The following is an 18,942-nucleotide window of genomic DNA, read 5'->3' as shown; positions in this document are numbered from 1 at the left end:
GAGATCTATACACTATTACTACACGTTGTACAGACATCAGTTGCAGTGATCGCTGACCGAGTGAACATCATGTCATCGGAAAACAAAAAAATAATCGCGCTAATGGCAATGAAATGAAAATGAAAATACAATAAGAGCGAAAAAACGTAAACAACGCTTTTGGAGTGAACAATTTTATACAGAGCGAGCACGTTCCACTCCTTAAAAGCACTTGAAACAAAATCTGAAAAAAAATTTAAAAATTTTGTACGGATGAATAATGAAAATTATCAAGAACTTCTAAAAATGGTAGAGCCTTTAATAAAAAAGAAGGACACCTTCATGAGAGACGCGATTACGCCCCATGACGGCTTTCAGCTACTTTAAGATTTCTGTCATCAGGTGAAAGCTTCGAGGACTTAACATTTTTGACAGCAATATCCCCACATAGCCTAAGTCGGATTGTAATTGAAACTTGTGAAGCTATAATTAAGACATTGAAAGATTATATTCAGGTAATTTATTAAAAAAAGTTCAATATTATAATTCATAAAAAAAGAAAAAATTAATTCAAAAAGTTAAACTTGAGCTCACTCAGAGCTCCTTAATGCGTGTAAGCGATTACACCTGCGATTACGATTACCAGCAAAAATATGATGACATATTCCCCAAGCTCTCTCCTGTAGCAATTCTGCATGCCATTAATTCGTTTTTTGACGATGTCAACTGTGGCTTGCGAATCAATTTCCTTATACTTTTCCAACAGCTTCTGCCAACTTTGATCACGCATCACTTTGTTTTTGTGATTCTCGTTTTTTACTTCCCATAATATTTTTTCGCCCCTAAAGGCTTCAATGAAATCGCGCCAAGCTTGATTATCAATTATAGCCATTGCACACACAACCTTTCGCGTTTAAGTTCACTCAAGTATGAGCTTTGGCATGCATTGAGCCCTATACACATGCCCACATGTAGCAACAATGTGCAGAAAAATTTAATCGATTCAATTTTCTGCAGTTGAGTGCAGACCAACATTTTGGTCTACACACTCGCCTATCCACGGTACGATTGTCTATACAACTTTGACAGGTACTACAGACCGTCTGCTCGTGTATAGCTAGCTTAAGGCAAATATTAGATAAGTCACTTCTGTTTGGGAATATTTAGAAATGTAAAACGATCGATAGAGCAACCACCGATAGTTTAATGTGTGGCGGTTAATCGGGTGTAGCGAATTTGGAGGAATCAGCTGATTTTCTGACGTAATATGAGATATGATATGTCTACACCACAGGTCAGCATAAACTGTAGCGGCGATGGTCAAAATAGGTAAAACTAAGATTTTAATTTATTTTATAATTCCCAAAATTGATAAAACAAGTCTTCGGCTTATCCGAAATTTATTTTTCAAGGAAAGTTCATTAGCGCGCTGACTGTCTGCCTCCCATGAGGATTGTATTGGATCCGTAAATATTTTAATGTGGTATTTTGTAAAAATATTGACAACATCACTTAAGCGTTTCAATGGGCTTACTTTATTCTAGGATCAACTTTCATAGATTAATATATCTTCACTTCAGAAAATAATTCGCTTTTAAATTTTGTGGGAATATAGCATTCGAGAAAAACTATCAAAACTCATCGATCGCTGCAAAAAAAAATAAAACTATCGATAAGTACATCGATAATTTGATACCTGAACTAGCCATTTACAATACACAAATTTGAAGGAAAAAGTTGTAGTTTTTTTGTTATGACATTTTTTACTCGAAGAACTGTAGTAGACTTGAAATAAATATGCTTCGAAAGTATACTGCTGCAGTTCAAATATTGTAAGTAAACGTTTCCAAAATAAAACGATTTCTCTTAGATATATACGAGTACATATTTTTTTAATTATTTTAGATCGAGATTATCTCACAAAAAAAATACTTGTTTTAAAGAACGGAAACAAATTGCTTCAAAAGCTTCCAAATCAACGACTAATGAAAACTCAAATGAGCCCGTAAAATTCTTTGGAAGTCGTGCCGCTACTTGGCGTGCCCGTGATACAAGGAGTGGCGGCTCCGAGGACATATTGTGGTTTCAACCTTACGTCATTTCAGGAAGTTTGGCCGTGTTTTTGTTATACTTTTGCATTCTACGTGAAGAGAATGATATTGACAGACGGTTGGAAGGTAATCTGTTTGATCAGGTTGCTGGTCTTGAGGAAGTACAGCTCACCATGAACTATAAATATAACAAGGAAAATGGTCTGGACACTTCTGAAATTGAGAAACGTTTATCTGAACTAGGGATCGATATAAAGCAATTCGATTTACAACAATTACATAAGCATTGAAAAGCCGAATCCATTTGGTTTCTGCTTACCAATATTTATATGCATGATATTCGGTACCGTTTACTAAGACCAATGCTACTTCCTAACAGTTGGGTAGTTCACAATCATTTCTATTTGTTATATTAACCAATTTAAAAACAATATACATTTTATCATCATTTTACATTCTGTTAACTTAATTCGAATGCGCCGAAAAATGTTAATATGAAAATCTTCTCACAAAAAACCATCTGCGTTCGGAGGCGGCATAAAACTGTACGTCTCTCTATTTGTGGAAAGATATAAATACGCATACCAATAAGAGGAGGAGCTCGACCAAGCACCCAGACGTAAAACAACATTTTAGTCTTGAACAAATTTTCCGGGTAATTACTGAGATTTCACGACTCCGAATAAAATATTCACATAAAAACTATCACGTTTTTTTTCGCATATCAACACGTTCTCCTTTTTTGCCGACGTTTGTAAACAAACCACTATCATATGCCCCCTTAAGTTCGCAAATCAGCTAATTCCTTCAAAAGAGCTGAGGATCCGATAACGATCTGATGTTGTTCGTTTCTACGACAGTCGGTTCTACATTACCGAAGCGACCCGGATTTATATCCGGCCAAGGACTGTCACTCCAGCAGCATTCCCCGTATGTAAGTATGGGAAATGTTTATGCTGCTACAACAACAACATCTGATGTTGTTCACACCTTCTGTATTCTCTTCACCACGAGTCTTACCTGTATAAGAGTGGTTTTAGCTGTAATAATTGAGGCACGTTCTGTCAAAAAATTTCTGCAACAATGTCAACTTCACGCGTTCTGTCAATAAAATATGGACATTCTGATGATGATCACCAGCTAGCTAATTAGCGCAAAATTAGTTTTTTTTTTAATGCGATTTTATAAGTATCGGCAAAAGGATCGTAATATTGCGGCGAACACACCAACACCCATATGCTTATACCACGGAATGTGGTGATAGGATGAAATGACAGTTTATAAGCTTCCAATATAACATTTATTCATAATTTAAGAAAAAGGTATACATATCTATTGGAGTGTTATATATCATGTTACAACTATATATATAGTCAAATTTTGTTTAGAAGACACTACTGAACTTTTCTAAAGAGAAACGTATTTTCAAGCCTCATTAAGCATGTTCTTGATATAGTTTGAACTATTTATTCACATCAGCTTTAACAGATGCTTCTGCTTCATGAATTAACAAATGACGTTTAAGACGATAATTTTCGTAAAATTTCTTACAACATATGTTACATTGTAACCTTGGTGGCTTGTGTGTGCGCAGATGGACATTTAAACTTGTACTACTTTTATACGATGCTCCGCATAAATCACAAACGTAAGCACGAATGTCGGTATGTGCCACCATGTGTAAGTTATAATCCGTCTTTGTTGAACTAATGTGCCTGCACAGTGGACAATTCCATACATGCTTCTTCGTATGCCTATTCTCGTGATGCTTCCAAGTAGAAAGATGTAGAAATGAACGTTTACAATGCTGACACTTGAAGGGTGCATCATCTCCATGAGTATAGTGGTTATGAACCAACAGTTGATTTTGCGTTTTAAACTTCCGCTGGCATTTGTTACAACATACCAATTGTAAATGGCTGAATGGAATAAATTCTAATAATTTATTAAAGTATGCGGGATGCGCACATACATAACCATCACGACTCCAACGACCTCTTTTTGACTTGATTTTCGTCTTGCTTAACTGCAACGAACGGAGATACTCACGTTCAAACCACCGAATCAGGGAGAGTATGCTTGATCGGGCTAATTGCGGCGATATACATATGTTAAAGTAATCTTTCAGTTCTGTACAAATTTTTTTTGCACTCTCATCTCTTTTTTCTTTGTGGGCAAACTCATAATCTAGCTGATTCCATTGACATGGATGGCGCCGAAAAATATCAATGAAACCCAATATAATGGACGAATGAGTAGTACGTAATTGAAAGAAAGACCGCGCAGTAGAGCCCACTGTTTCCATCTGAAATAATACAATGTATTTAAATTGGAATCATAAATTAACTAACATAAAATATTTGTAACATAATTACATAAATAATAAACTTACCGTGTTATCAAATGAATAGTTCTTTTCGAGATTGTCTTGAGTAATATTTGTTTCTCCGGTTATCTTCAAAGAAATTATATTAAATAAATATTGATATATTTATGTTCCAAACTCATATACATTTGTATATTATTTACCTCTGAAAATTTTGGCAAAATTTCTACTTCTAATCGTACTATCGATTCCTCATCAAGGACACCCTGTTGGTCTGTATATTTTGGCATTATATCAAGGATGAAATCGGAGCTTTGTAAATTTTCTTTCGCAAATGGTTCACTTTCAGGCTCAATATTCTCAGCACGCAGTACCCCTTCTGTTGATATTGGAAGAGTCGGCTTCTGCTTCCATTTATTTTCTTTTTCACAGGAAGATTTAAAGAAGTTTCCGTTTGCATCATTAAATTTTTCTTCAATAAGGTAATTTCTTTTAAAATCGTCATGTGTTAAACTCATATGCAAAGTAAAATGCGTCCATTGCTTAAACACCCGTAAGCATATTTGACATTTTATTTGAAATTCGAATTGTTTATCGCTATTGATGTAGACACGCCCACATTCGCTACTATTTTTAAATGCCCTTGAAAACATTTGCTCTAAATATTGTTTAATACTTTATAAAATAGAATCAATTCATGTTCCTAAAGAACAATGTAAAATTTGTCAGCTGTACTAAAACGGATGATACTCAATAATGATAGAACACAAGTTTGCGCCTTCTGAATTCGCCGTGTCGTAGGGCCCATGAATAAAAAAAACAAAAGGAAAGAGAACTACTTTTGACGTGATAACGTCTTATAATTCGATTTAGCCGGCTGCACGCACGAAAAAATGTGTCGTTAGCTTGCTCATTTGTCGTTACCTTGCACATTTGTCGTTACCTTGCTCATTGCCGTTACCTTGAATGAACTGCAAGCGAAAGCGCGGAACGAACGATAAAGCAAACAAAGCAAACGAACGGCAACGTTCGACATCTTGCTCTCTCCTACTTAAGTGAGCGTATATATGTATGTATATGCGCACATGTTCATATATAAATTCACGTATTTGTATTTGCATATGCCTTCTTATTGATTATTATTAATTTCATTTACTTGAAGAATTTAAAATAAAACCAAGTTTGTTTATAATACCTGTTGTTTTCATGCTATTATTATTAATTTTTTTATTATATGTGAAGGAAAAAGTGTATGGTAATATTTACCATATACCTTATAAGATATGTTGTATACTAATATATGTATATAAACATGCATATACATATACAATTTCGCGCAATTTTCAAAAAGAACAAATTTATATGTAAAGATGCATACAAGTCATATGGACATATCAAATATACGAATCTATTCCGTACGCAAGCAAATGTTCTCTGTTGAGAAAAGGACGATGATAGAAAAAGTAGGAAATGAAAGGGAGTGTTTCGAGTGTAAAGTGTCTTGAAAAGTGTCAATCGAAATTGAAGATATCTTTCATGAATTTGATAAATGTTTCGTCATTTTTCACGTTTGTGTAAATGTAACTTAACCTATTCCATTGCAATTCCATTTACCTCCTCCTCTATATCCCTACAAAATATCTATCAAACAAATAAAATTAAAATTTTGTTTTGAAAATTGCAACCATTCCATCAATATTTTCTTATGACGTTGTCACGTTAAACTATCGTCAGTAAACCGACTTTACAGACAACCTCTTTTTTTTTAAAAGGAAGCAGAGAGCGTTAATATATTACATTCTCTGGAGGAAGGAATAGGTGATAACAATGGAAACAACCAAACACAAGAAATTATATGCATACACACACACTTTCTTGCCACGATTGCGCTTTCTAAATTCGCCGTGTTGTTGTTGTTTGTTGTTTTAACAGGAACAGAAGCCCCGTCAGTGTAGGGTGCATCACCGGTCGTCTTCGTCTAGCTCATCTAAAGGTTGGATCCAGAGGAAGAGCGGTGGTAGATGAGTAGGTTTTAAAGGGCATATGAAAAGGTGGTTAGTGTTGTTGTAGCAGTAACTTTGCGGGTTACTGACTACTCACAGTGCCGTCCGGGGTGCCTTCACATGTCGGACATATGTTTGGTATTTCGGAGTCAATTCTGGATAAGTAGGAGTTTAACCTGCTAAAATATCCAGAACGTATGACCCGATTTACACGAGGATACATCTGGAAGGGAAACATTTTGTTCAAGGGCGAAGGACGGTCGGGGAAGAGAGAAGGGATTTTGTCTCCCGTACTCGACGACACGCTTTGCTCTTCTTATTCGTATTTCTTATCTTAAAGCAATTTTTGACAGTTGCTTCATTCGTTTTCTTCTTTTGTGGAAGAAAGTTCTAAGTTATGTGTTGGTTTTCAATCAAACGGAAGATAAAAACGATGACAAACATCTGAACGCTGCTTGGGAAATGCACGATTATTTTTGCTAGTAAAGCAGGCATAGTTTAAAATAGTTATGGGTAATTTTATGTTGATTTCTAATTTTTCCCTGCATTTCTAGATACTCAAGTTAATTTTAAGTTAAATAATTATTTACATATGAAGTATTTTTAATTTAATTTTTTTTATTCAAGTATAAGAATTTATAAATATATTTCAATAAAAAAAAACAACAAATTATTTATTATTTAACCAGTTTGCATTTTTCATTCATATATTTAAGAAACTGTTGTCGAACGCTCTCTGCTTTACATGTAAGCGCGTGCTAGAATACATCCGCACCAGACGATGCTAAAGTATTAAATGTCAAAATGTCGCGGAAACATTTTTGCCCGTGTGGCCGCGAATGAGACATGAAAAGAGAATTTCCAGTGTCTCCCTTCCAGATGTCTCCTCGTGTAAATCGGGTCTTTGCTCTTCTTATTCGTATTTCCAATCTTAAAGCAATTTTTGACAGTTGCTTCATTTGTTTTCTTCTTTTGTGGGAGAAGGTTCTGAGTTATGTGTTGGTTATCAAGCAAACGGAAGATAACAAAGATGACAAACATCCGAACACTGCTTGGGAAATGCACGATTGACCCGATTTACACGAGGAGACATCTGGAAGGGAGACACTGGAAATTCTCTTTTGAAGTTTCATTCGCGTTCACACGGGCAAAAATGTTTCCGCGACATTTTGACATAGTAGGTATAGTAAAGATAGGTATAATTTAAAATATATTATGAGGCATGTTTATGTTGAATTCTAATTTTCCCCGCATTTCTAGATACTCAAGTTAATTTTAAGTTAATTGTTTATGTATGAAGTATTTTTAATTTAATTTTTTTTAATCAAGTACAATAATTTATAAATATATTTAAATAAAAAAACAACAAATTATTTATTATTTAACCAGTTTGCATTTTTCATTCATATATTTAAGAAACAGTTGTCGAACGCTCTCTGCGTTACATGTAAGCGCGCGCTATAATACATCCGCACCAGACGATACTAAAGTATTAAATGTCAAAATGAAAACATTTTTGCCCGTGCGGCCGCGAATGAGACATGAAAAGAGAATTTCCAGTGACTCCCTTCCAGATGTCTCCGTGTGTAAATGGGGTATATGCGAAAGGAATGGAAACCAGTGATGGTAAATGTAGGGAAAATTCCCTACATGTAGGGATTTTTGTCGAAAAATGTGGGTGTAGGGAAAAGAAGGGCAGATTTGTTTAAATTCTGTAAATGTAGGGAATTTTCAAGAAGGACAGAAAAAATTTTAAAATAGCGGGGTAAAAATAAAAAAGTTCATTTAAAGTAAAAATCCGCAGTAGGATTTCATGACAGATTTCTTTTCCTTATGGCAGCATACTTTTAAAAGCGTTAATACGGCAACATTGCCTTTTTTTTCTTCGTTAACGCTAGCACGATTTTTTCTTTGCGCGAAAATTGTTAGTTGTCCCACGTTTTCTGGTGCTTTTCACTTTTGAAATAAGTTTGCAATTATTTTAGTTTTAGCTTTTTTTATATTTAAAATTCATATATCTTACAGAAATGAGCTCCTCTTCTTCGACTGACTCTTCGGAGGAACACCAGGAAAAATAATGCAAGTATCGGAAACAAAAGTTCAATAACAAGTGGCTTGACGACGACAATTTTAGTGGATGGTTGTAAGCTGCGGCTAAAGTTTTGAGCTGTGGCAAGTCTGATTTACAGAAGCACGCCAAAACAAAAATGCACCAAAATATATGAAGGCGTTTAAAAAGACATCTAAAATAAACAGCTTTTTTTTGGAAAAAGCGAGTAAACCAAAAGGTTCCAGAAATTTCGAAATAAGACTTAGCATGTTCTTCGCTGAGCATAATGTTGCGCTGCAAGTGGTGGACCATTTAATCCCACTCTTAAAAGAAATCGTGCCCGATTCTGAAATAATAAAAAAATCTGAGCTCGGAAGAAAGAAGTGCAGCAGCATAATAAAAAATGAATTGGCAAAAGAGGAAAAAGACAATCTGGGAAAACTTTAGTATAATGTATATCGCCTTGAAAAAAACGGTTAAACGGGGGTGATAAAGGGGTGTATCCCCATCTTAAAACTGAAAACAGAACCGGCCGGAGGCTTATAGTTTTTAAGTAATTTAATGTTAAAGTTCTCTAATTTAGCGAAAAGCTGGTCTTGCCATACACCTCAAATGAAAACGAAGTTCGCACGCAGGGATGTTCAGTGGAAGGTTTATTGTAAAACTGCAATATTTTTTGCTGTAATTTAAAGTTGAGAAATATTTTTGAAAATAAAAACATGCAACTCATTTAAACTTAAAAACAATGATATTAATAAAGTAATTAAAAGCCAAGATTACCGTTTATAACTGTATAACATTGGAAAATAACAGTTAAACAAACGGTATACATACGCAGGTTCCTTTGCATTTTACAGGAGCGTCGACTAGAAGGGTTTTTGTAAATTTGTAGAATTTTTGCGTAGAACTCCTAACCCTCATCAGTCAAACTCCGGCTACGCAATCCACAGTACTTTTGCGTAGAACTCCTTTTCGCGTGGGCAGCCTTCGGCCGCGCTTCAAAAAAATAACCCTCATAAGTCCAACTACGGCTACGCAATCCACAGTATTTTTGGGTAGAACTCCTTTTCGCGTGGGAGGCCTTCGGCCACGCTTCAAAAAAAAACCTCATCAATCCGACTCCGGCTACGCAATCCACAGTATTTTTGCGTAAAACTCCTTTCCGTGTTAAAACCATTGAACCCAAAATTAAAACGTTATAAGCGTGTATGTAGTAAGGAGGCACAATAATCCCCATCCCCATCATTAACACTAAACTCAAGTACTTAATTTTTGTTTTCATATGCAGACATCCGGCAACACCATACTGTTGTCATTCCAATCTTCTTCTTATTCGCGTTTAAAATTGGAAAGTGATTGCATGGGCAAATGAATTTGCATTTAATTTTAATAGAAATAATTAGAATATTAGCATAAAAATCAGTAAAAACACGCGCGTGAGTGTAAATTTGGTGAATTTTAGTGAAATGTTAAAAAATATAGAGTGTAATGTGGGAAATTATAGTGAAGTGCCAGAGGGCATTTTGAATGCAAATAATTAAAAAATTATTATTTCCCGAATAATTTAAAGTTATAAAGAGTGTTCCTTAACACCTCACTAACATATCCACCAAGTTTCATTAAAAAAAACATTGTAGTTTGCAAAAATTCCGAAATATACATTGTTCTAAATTCCAGCCCTTGAGGCTGGGCATTCAAAATGCCCTCGGGAACTTCACAATAATTTCCCACATTACACTCTATATTTTTTAACATTTCACTAAAAACGTTTGCTGACGTGTAAACACGTGTTTTCGGCTACTCAGTGTTTTTATTAAAAATAATTGATAAATTGTGCAGTATTAACCGCAACTCTGTAATTAATGTGATTCTGCGTGCTACCTGTCGTAACTAACACCTGTATCTATTCTTCTACACTCTGTTCCTGTAATTATGGGACCAAAAAAGTTAAACGTAGAAGTGGCATACTGTGGCAAGTGCTCTGTAATTGTCCGCGAGGGAACGTCTAGTATTCAATGCACAGATTGTCGTCTCTGGTTTCATCATAAATGTACCAATCTCTCAACCGCTGATTTTAGGAATCTGGCAAATCGTATTAAGAAAGGTGAAGCGGCCTGGCATTGCTATCCGTGCGAAAGTGAGGTTAGCGTCCGCACGTTCGGCGATCTATTAGAGGAGGACGACAAACGGGATCCGATGGGCAATCTCGATAGTCTGCTGGATAAACACTTTGTGCGTTTCACCAAGCAGTATGAGCAAAAATTTGAGGCCTTTAGGTCCGAAATTACAAGCAATCTGGCAGACATCAGAGCAGAGGTTAGTAAGCTGTCCCAACAAAATGTTAACCTCTCCAATAAATGCTCAAAAATTGATGACAGGTTAACGTTAGTCGAGAATAAGATTAACTCCCATGTAAGCTTACCGGCATCCAATGAAGCAGTTTTCGTAGAGCTGAGCGAACGTAAACGCCGCGAGGCTAATGTCATTGCGTTCAACGTCCCTGAATCATCTAAAGCAACTTGAAAGGAGCGGCTGGAGGATGATAGATCAAGTCTGTCATCTATCCTGCCACCAGAGTTATCTTGTGACTCAACTGGCCTAAAACTTCGTAGACTGGGACGACACACACCAGGTCGTTCCCGTCCACTACTTGTAGTGACCCCAACTGCAACGGATGCACTCACCTTACTCAAAAGTAAGCCAGCTGATGGTAACACCACGATATCTTTCAAACCGGATCTCACTCCAACACAGCAGGAATATCTGAAGAGCTTACGCTCTGACCTTGCCTCCCTTGAGAAGAATGGTGATTTGAGCAAGACAATAAAATATGTGAATGGCATACCGAAAATAGTAACAAAGAATTTTCGTTCGATCAGAGAGGAGGAGGAAAGTGACAAATCTCACCGTCTACTACCAGAATGTTCGCGGTCTACGCACAAAACTCTGTGAATTTCTCAAAGCCACGTCAATTAGTCAATACGATATCATCTGCATCACCGAAACCTGGCTACAGCCCGCTATACATGACGGTGAAGTACTGGACCCCACTTACAACATCTATCGCAGAGATCGTAACCAGGCAACGAGTGGTTGTCAGCGTGGTGGAGGTGTGCTCATAGCTACAAAACGGCACATTCAAGTAGAATCGATTCAAATCAAGGAAAACAATATTGAGGAACTCTTTATTAAAATTAAGATTAACAATGGCAATCTTATTTTAGGCTGTGTCTATATACCGCCACATACCACGTACGAAGCCTATCACACGCACTTATCTGCTATTTCTTCTCTTTCCGATAGCTTCCAGAATGTCAGTCTATTGGTCCTTGGTGACTTCAACATGGCAAGTAGCTCACCCAGAAATGAATGCACGAGATTGTTATACGACAGCTACTCTACATCCGGATGCAAGCAATGCAATCGTGTATTCAATGAGCAGGGAAACTTACTCGACTTTTGCTTCAGCAACACCAACACAATTCCGTATAGAACTGCTGCTCTGGTTCCTGAGGACAAGTATCACCCGGCCCTAGCCTGTCAGCTCAACTTCCAGCCTAGCTTAACACCGGTCGGTATCCCTAACTATGCTTTCAAGAAGGCGGACTATGCCAGCTTGAATGTCTTTTTTATGAGAACCAATTGGACAGATTTGTACCAGCAAAAATCTGTTGATGATAAACTGCGTTGGCTCTACAACATTATTCAGGAAGGTGTTACCCAATTCGTGCCGGTTTACTTCAGCAAACCCAGTAGATTTCCACCTTGGTTTTCTAGGGAATTAACTGAGAAAATCATCCTGAAAAAAGCAGCGCACGCACAGTATAAAAAACAGAAAACCAGGCGAAACTACATACTCTTTAGTAACCTGAGGCAAGAGTGCAAAAATCTCTGCAACATGTGTTATAATGCGTATGTTGATAGGGTAGAAGGGTCACTGAAAGGTGATACCAAGGCATTCTGGAATTATATCAAGGATAAGAAGCGAGGAAACAGTGACATTCCAGCATCCATGGTCTGGGATAATCAATCAGCATCTAGTGGCGTAGAGATCAGTAACTTATTTGCACAGTTCTTTAAAAGCATATATGCACCGGTGTCTGACGATAGCGTAACCCTAGCACACTCACACCCTTACACGCAATCGGTAAACCTAAATGACTTTGAGGTTACCTTTGACAATGTCTTCAAGCAACTGAACTCCGTAGATCCTAGAAAAGGTGCGGGACCTGATGGCCTACCGAATGCCTTTCTTAAGAATTGCGCCAATGGCCTCTGTGAACCGCTGACACACATTTTCCAATCGTCTCTGCAGTGTGGTGTTTTTCCTACAGACTGGAAACTCTCGTACATCAGCCCCATTCATAAAGAAGGTCCAAAGAATACAGTCACGAATTATCGGCCAATCTGCATTCAGTCGGCCTTGGCTAAACTTTTTGAAAAGCTGATCCTACCGAAACTCTCTGCTGCTTTTGGTCCAATCATTACCACAAGACAGCATGGTTTTATTAGTAGCCGTTCAACGTCAACTAACCTTTTCGCCTACACCAACTATCTACTGAACTCACTGAATACCAACACCTGTGTTCATAGCATCTATACTGACTTCAGAAAAGCGTTCGATCGAGTTGACCATGACATCTTGCTATACAAGCTCAGGAAATATGGCGTCGGCGGCAAAGCGTTAGACTGGCTTAGGTCATATTTAGCTGGTAGGCACCTGCAGGTCAAAGTGGATGGCCACCTATCCGATGAATATGTGGCTAACTCGGGTGTTCCGCAAGGTTCTCACCTCGGTCCGATTCTTTTCAGCATATTCGTGAATGATATTGGTAACGACTTCAACTCGGAATACCTACTTTTTGCAGACGATCTTAAAGTTTATCGATCAATCACTAGTGTGCTGGATAGTCATCTACTACAACAGGACGTCGATAATCTCTCTGGCTGGTGTGCAAGGAACAAACTGGATCTCAACTTTAAAAAGTGTGCTGTGATGTGCTTCTCGAGATCGCGCACTCCCTTACCTGCAGTGTACACACTCAATGGTGATAAAATAAGGGAGGTGGATGACATCAAAGACCTCGGTGTCACGATTGACACAAAACTAACTTTCCACAAGCATATAGACGGAATAACTCAGAGAGCTTTCAAGATACTCGGTTTTATAACTAGGAATAGCAAGGACTTCAAGAATCCCTACTCCCTGATTCGTCTTTTCAAAACTCAAGTTCTTCCAATACTGGAGTACGGATCCATAATCTGGTCTCCATACACTGAAGCAGGCATTACTAGACTTGAAAGAGTGCAGCGTAAGCTCTGCAAGACCTTAGCCTTCCGACATTCATCATCAACCGCTTCAGCTACAGAAGATATCTACATTCGGTACAACATCAACAGTCTGCGGGCTCGCCGTCGCATAACTGATCTGGCATTCTTCTATAAAGTGGTAAATGGTATTATTGATGCCCCGGAAGTACGCAGCTCCTTCGAACCTGCCCCGGCTGGTCTCACACTTAGGAATAGCCGTCTACTGAAAACAGTCGCTACTTACAAAAGCTACGTCTATCACGGCCCGTGCAATAGAATAGCCATCAGTGTCAACTCACTTCATGGTGTTCTCGACTTCTATGGTGGAACCTATGATACTTTTCTGCGAAATGCCAAAAATATCATCCTATAGATTTTTTTTTCTCAAGAACCGTCCGGCCCATTTTCTTTATCATTGTATTACATATCAGCCCTCTATATGTTCTGTTTCTGTACCCTCTTTTTATTTGTATGTATATTGCCGATTGGCGTTTGTTAAATAAATAAATAAATAAATAAAATTCACCAAATATACACTCACACGCGTGTTTTTACTGATTTTTATGCTAATATTCTAATTATTTCTATTAATAATCAAAAAATACTGCAGTTTTACAATAAACCTTCCACTGAACATCCTGCGTGCGAACTTCGTTTTCATTTCAGGTGTATGGCAACACCAGCTTTTCGCTAAATTAGAGAACTTTAACATTAAATTACTTAAAAACTATAAGCCTCCGGCCGGTTCTGTTTTCAGTTTTAAGATGGGGATACACCCCTCTATCACCCCCTTTTAACCGTTTTTTTTCAAGGCGATATACATTATATGTACTAAAGTTTTCCCAATGAATCTGTTGAACATTGAGATTTTAATATTTCTAATATTTGAATTAAACAAACTAATAAAAACATAATTTCAATATTAACCTGAACAAACTTTTTTTACATTTTTACCATTTCCACATACTTAAATTTTGTTTTTGTCCTACTTCTACCACCTGGTGTGAATTCTAATTGTCTATCGATACTTTGCTTTATTTTATTTGTATCGATATAAATTATCTATTTCCAATTTTGATGTACATGAAAAGCGCAGAAAGTGTTTAATTAATTTTGTGTATTTTCAAGTTATGTTGGGCTTTACAAGACTTTTATTACATAAAAATGGAGTTTCTGCTATTAATTGCAGGAGTTCCTTGAGCCGGCATCATCACATATTTAGCTGCAGGTTTCAAAAGGTGAATTTTTTTATAAATAATGGTGTATTACGTATACTTGCAAGAAAGATTACCATTTGAGTGTATAAAAGCCGTGCTGAGTTAAATTTATCTTTATGGCAAATTGATTGTATCATAAAAAGTAAACAATTTATATCTTTTTTCACTCAAGGACATAAAATTGGTAACTAAAGGGGTCAGAAATTGCCAAATTCGATGCAATAGCAACCAGGAGAGAAGTGATAAAGTAATTGGTTCGTGGTTACTTTGTTGTGGTGGTATGGTGTATGTTGCAGTCGCTTTAGGTTTGACTGAATATATCCGCATTAAAATACTATGCCTACACGTTTATTTTAATAGGTGGGGTAACCAGGCTTACCGAGTCAGGCTTATCAATGGTAAATTGGAAATTGCTCGGTGAAAAGAAACCATCAAACTTAGAGGAATGGGAATCAGAGTTCCATAAGTACCAACAGTTCCCTGAATTTAAATTGTAAGTAAATATGTTTAAAAGGGCTGTGTTTGCATTATGAATACTAGCTTTTCTATGTATGTATTGTAGTACATATTCTGTCGTAGCAACAATATAAAGATTTATATAAAGAAACGATTGTCTTCATTCTCTTTTTTTAATTTACTTTTAGAAAAAATAGTTCAATGACTTTGGAAGAGTTCAAATTTATATATATGATGGAATATATTCACAGAATGTGGGGTCGCGCGATTGGAGCTGCTTTTCTATTTCCAGCAATATATTTTTGGAGACGGAACTACTTTACCAATACAACTAAAAAATATGTTTTGGTACTAGGAGCATTTATTGGTTTACAAGGGCTTATGGGTTGGTATATGGTCAAATCTGGCTTAGAAGATAAATTTCAAGATATAAACGACGTACCCCGAGTATCACAATATCGTCTAGCTTCGCATTTAGGCGTTGCATTTATTCTATACAGCTTATTTCTGTCATCGGGTTTGAAGAAGTTATTACCACCAACTAAAATCCTATCGTCTTCAAAAAGTATTGTGCACTTGAAAAAATTAGCACACCTTTCTAAAGGCTTTGTGTTTCTTACGGCGATATCTGGTGCTTTTGTAGCAGGTCTTGATGCAGGATTAGTATATAATTCCTTTCCAAAAATGGCTGATAAATGGATTCCCGATGACATTCTTGCATTTGAACCAATACAGAGAAATTTTACCGAAAATCCCACAACAGTCCAGTTTAATCACAGAGTATTGGGAATAACTACGCTGGCGACGGTATCTCTCTTATGGATGTATTCAAGAAGATGTGTTTTGCCAAAACGTGCATATTACGCTATGAATGCCACCATGATTATGGTATGGTTACAGGCTACTTTAGGTATAACAACATTGTTAAACCATGTTCCAATCCCACTTGCCACAGCTCACCAGTCTGGTTCCTTGTTATTGTTGTCCTTTGCTCTTTGGCTAAGCCAAGAATTGCGGGTGCTAAAGTATATTCCAAAATAAAATACATAATACATATAATAATATAACAAATGTTTTCATTTAATACTTGCAACAACTCGATTATTTGGTTATAAAGTGTTTTTAATGTTGTGTTTTTAAACGTAATGACGTAATGATTTCTCTGTAAATTTGAATTAAATAAGACGACTGTCAAAAAAATGGCAAAGTGTGTGGTGCGCTTAAAAACGCTTATGAACGCGGAAAAGGACTTTTTTCCAGTTCCAATTAGAGAGTCTGTTTAGGTCCACATCGCGCAGGACGCAGCTTAAAAGTAAAAGTTTCGTATGTAATTTTCGCGGTTATAAAAAATGTTCTATTACCTTAGCCGTTTATTTTTCTCTCAGATTTTTTTCAAAAAGCAACAAACACAATTTTTCGAAAAATAACCGTCAAGCAAGGTTCAAGAGGTAAATCCATTATTTAAGCAACCTCGAGATAGATTTAAATATTTTATATTTACTTAAAATGAATTAAAAAGTAAGTAAGCTAGAGGATAGTAAGCAATCAACTGAGCCGATATCAATTCAATTGTTTCACGTACAAAACATAATAAAATCCGGGGATTCCCCGACCGCATTGCTCTTATGTGACCAGTCGTAAAAATAATTTGGTTGGTTGGTTGGTTGGTTGGTTAGAGTGGTGATTCAGCCAGAATCCAACTAGCGCTTCCGCACCATTTTGTTGGCACATCCTCGTTACCAAACTGTTTAACAGTTATTTGCAGCAGGACTATATCCAGTCTGTGCGGTTTAGGAACCTTATTAGGTTGTTGACGTCTAAGCCAGACAGTTGCTCGAGACTCTCGAACAGCGGTTTGCCCAGGGTTAACATTCTGTCCTTTCATAGGGCAGGGCATTCACAGAGGAAATGGAAGATTGTTTCTTTTTTCTCCGGTTGTTTACAACTGTGACAGTATGTGTTTTGAGGGATGCCAATTTTGGCGGCTTGTTCTCCGATAGACCAGAAGCCAGTTATGACTGTCGTAAGTCTACAGGTGTCCCGTCGTTTCATGTTTATTAATGTCGACGATTGCTTGAGGTTGTAGGTGGGCCATAACGTTCTGCTGATTATGCATTTCGTCTGGTCTCTCCATCTACAATCTGCAATTCGAAGGTATTTTAGAAGTTCATCAGCTTTTTCGTTACCTTCTATGTTCCGGTGTCCCGGGACCCAAATTAAGGTTACTCTATGGTTTTCACTCAAGTTGGTGAGGCTATTCCTACTTTGCTCCACCACTTTAGAGGTTGTTATAGTCGCGTCCAGCGCCTGGATTGCGGCTTGGCTATCCGAAAGAATAGCGATATTGCCCTTAAAAGAGAAATCTGCGATTAGTAACCTACAGGCTTCCCCAATTGCTAGTACTTCCGCTTGGAAGACGCTGCTGGTATTAGGGAGACGCACAGATTTTTCAATTCCAAGTCTATGAGAATATATACCAGCTCCAACACCACAATCCATTTTACTGCCATCTGTATAGACTGTGGTGTCGAAGTTGTTTAGAGAGAATCCCTTATTCCATTCTTTTTTAGATGGAAAGAGTGTGGCAAAATTCCTATTGAACGTTACCATCGGGACGATGTAGTCAGTCCTCACCGAGACTAGCGTGACCATAAGTTTTTCCTTTCCAGCGACCCGCTTCATTTAACCTAAATGCACTCATGGTTGCCGTCTTCTTTATATGTAGGTCTATTGGAATAACGTGTGTCAGTGCATTGAGAGCCTCTCTAGGACATGATCTGATTGCACCGACCGTTATTGCACAGGCTGATCTTTGTATTCTGCCGAGTAATTTGTTATTGTACTCTCTCCCTAGAGCTTTCCACCAAACTACCGAACCATACGATAAAATGGGTCGTATAACCGCCTTATACAGCCATAATGTATGCTTAGGTTGAATACCCCATCTTCTTCCAAGCATACGCTTGCAGGCATATAAAGCAATTTCTGCTTTCCTTACCCGTTCTTCGACGTTTAACTTCCAGCTAAGTTTGGAGTCCAAAATTACCCCTAAGTACTTTGCACTGGTTGATAAAGACAGAGTTTGTCCGTTGATATTTGGTAGGGTAAAAGTTGGTATCTTATATCTGGTGGTAAAAAGCATAAGTTCTGTTTTATGCGGGTTTAAACTTAGCCCACATCCTGTGGCCCAAGAGTTAAGCTCGCCTAACGCCCTTTGGATGATCCCACTAATCGTATTTGGACATAGTCCTGACACCATTAACACCACATCATCAGCGTACGGCACCACTTTTACCCCGCCTCCGTCAAGTTTTATTAAGATTTTGCTAATCACACATAGCCAAAGAAGTGGAGATAATACTCGCCCTTGTGGAGTGCCCCCGTGGACCTTCTTGGTTATGTTGATATTACCCATATTAGCTTTGATGATCCTGGTTTCTAGCATGGAGATGACCCAGTTACTGATGCAACTGTCCACCTCCAGGTCTATCAACGCCCGTTGGATGGCATCTGTGCTAACATTGTTAAAGGCGCCTTCGATATCCAAGAA

General features: G+C 37.4%; 4 protein-coding genes across 4 annotated transcripts; 3 read left to right on the top strand and 1 right to left on the bottom strand.

Moving 5' to 3' along the window:
- The first annotated feature begins 1,694 nt into the window (after positions 1-1,694).
- LOC129244663 (uncharacterized) lies at positions 1,695-2,483 on the top strand. Its single transcript, XM_054882417.1, has 2 exons — positions 1,695-1,811; positions 1,885-2,483. The coding sequence occupies exons 1-2, from the start codon at positions 1,777-1,779 to the stop codon at positions 2,318-2,320; spliced, it is 471 nt and encodes a 156-aa protein (XP_054738392.1). The 5' UTR covers positions 1,695-1,776; the 3' UTR covers positions 2,321-2,483.
- Positions 2,484-3,307: 824 nt separating this feature from the next.
- On the bottom strand, positions 3,308-5,117 carry LOC129244662 (zinc finger protein 33A-like). The gene is made up of 3 exons (XM_054882415.1): positions 4,560-5,117; positions 4,423-4,485; positions 3,308-4,335 (listed from the first exon to the last, which is right to left on the bottom strand). The coding sequence occupies exons 1-3, from the start codon at positions 5,007-5,009 to the stop codon at positions 3,493-3,495; spliced, it is 1,356 nt and encodes a 451-aa protein (XP_054738390.1). The 5' UTR covers positions 5,010-5,117; the 3' UTR covers positions 3,308-3,492.
- Positions 5,118-10,215: 5,098 nt separating this feature from the next.
- On the top strand, positions 10,216-10,880 carry LOC129245908 (uncharacterized). The gene is made up of 2 exons (XM_054884347.1): positions 10,216-10,725; positions 10,788-10,880. The coding sequence occupies exons 1-2, from the start codon at positions 10,342-10,344 to the stop codon at positions 10,806-10,808; spliced, it is 405 nt and encodes a 134-aa protein (XP_054740322.1). The 5' UTR covers positions 10,216-10,341; the 3' UTR covers positions 10,809-10,880.
- A 3,897-nt stretch (positions 10,881-14,777) lies between these two features.
- Positions 14,778-16,467, top strand: LOC129245164 (cytochrome c oxidase assembly protein COX15 homolog). Its single transcript, XM_054883186.1, has 4 exons — positions 14,778-14,957; positions 15,109-15,241; positions 15,297-15,429; positions 15,581-16,467. The coding sequence occupies exons 1-4, from the start codon at positions 14,850-14,852 to the stop codon at positions 16,431-16,433; spliced, it is 1,227 nt and encodes a 408-aa protein (XP_054739161.1). The 5' UTR covers positions 14,778-14,849; the 3' UTR covers positions 16,434-16,467.
- The last annotated feature ends 2,475 nt before the right edge of the window (positions 16,468-18,942 follow it).

Source organism: Anastrepha obliqua, chromosome 4 (genome assembly GCF_027943255.1).
Source record: "Anastrepha obliqua isolate idAnaObli1 chromosome 4, idAnaObli1_1.0, whole genome shotgun sequence".
Classification (NCBI taxonomy): domain Eukaryota; kingdom Metazoa; phylum Arthropoda; class Insecta; order Diptera; family Tephritidae; genus Anastrepha; species Anastrepha obliqua.
Note: the sequence above shows the minus strand (reverse complement) of the source record. Positions and strands in the feature narration are given on the sequence as shown.

Bases quoted from the DNA above. Each gene is read 5' to 3' on its own strand.
- LOC129244663 (XM_054882417.1), top strand. From the start codon at position 1,777: ATGCTTCGAAAGTATACTGCTGCAGTTCAAATATT. The intron at 1,812-1,884 runs GTAAGTAAACGT...TAATTATTTTAG, and splicing joins ACTGCTGCAGTTCAAATATT to ATCGAGATTATCTCACAAAA.
- LOC129244662 (XM_054882415.1), bottom strand. From the start codon at position 5,009: ATGTTTTCAAGGGCATTTAAAAATAGTAGCGAATGTGGGCGTGTCTAC. The intron at 4,486-4,559 runs GTAAATAATATA...ATTTCTTTGAAG, and splicing joins TTTTGCCAAAATTTTCAGAG to ATAACCGGAGAAACAAATAT. The intron at 4,336-4,422 runs GTAAGTTTATTA...GTATTATTTCAG, and splicing joins ACTATTCATTTGATAACACG to ATGGAAACAGTGGGCTCTAC.
- LOC129245908 (XM_054884347.1), top strand. From the start codon at position 10,342: ATGGGACCAAAAAAGTTAAACGTAGAAGTGGCATACTGTGGCAAGTGC. The intron at 10,726-10,787 runs GTTAGTAAGCTG...AATTGATGACAG, and splicing joins TGGCAGACATCAGAGCAGAG to GTTAACGTTAGTCGAGAATA.
- LOC129245164 (XM_054883186.1), top strand. From the start codon at position 14,850: ATGTTGGGCTTTACAAGACTTTTATTACATAAAAATGGAGTTTCTGCT. The intron at 14,958-15,108 runs GTGAATTTTTTT...TTTTCACTCAAG, and splicing joins TTAGCTGCAGGTTTCAAAAG to GACATAAAATTGGTAACTAA. The intron at 15,242-15,296 runs GTTTGACTGAAT...TTATTTTAATAG, and splicing joins GTATGTTGCAGTCGCTTTAG to GTGGGGTAACCAGGCTTACC.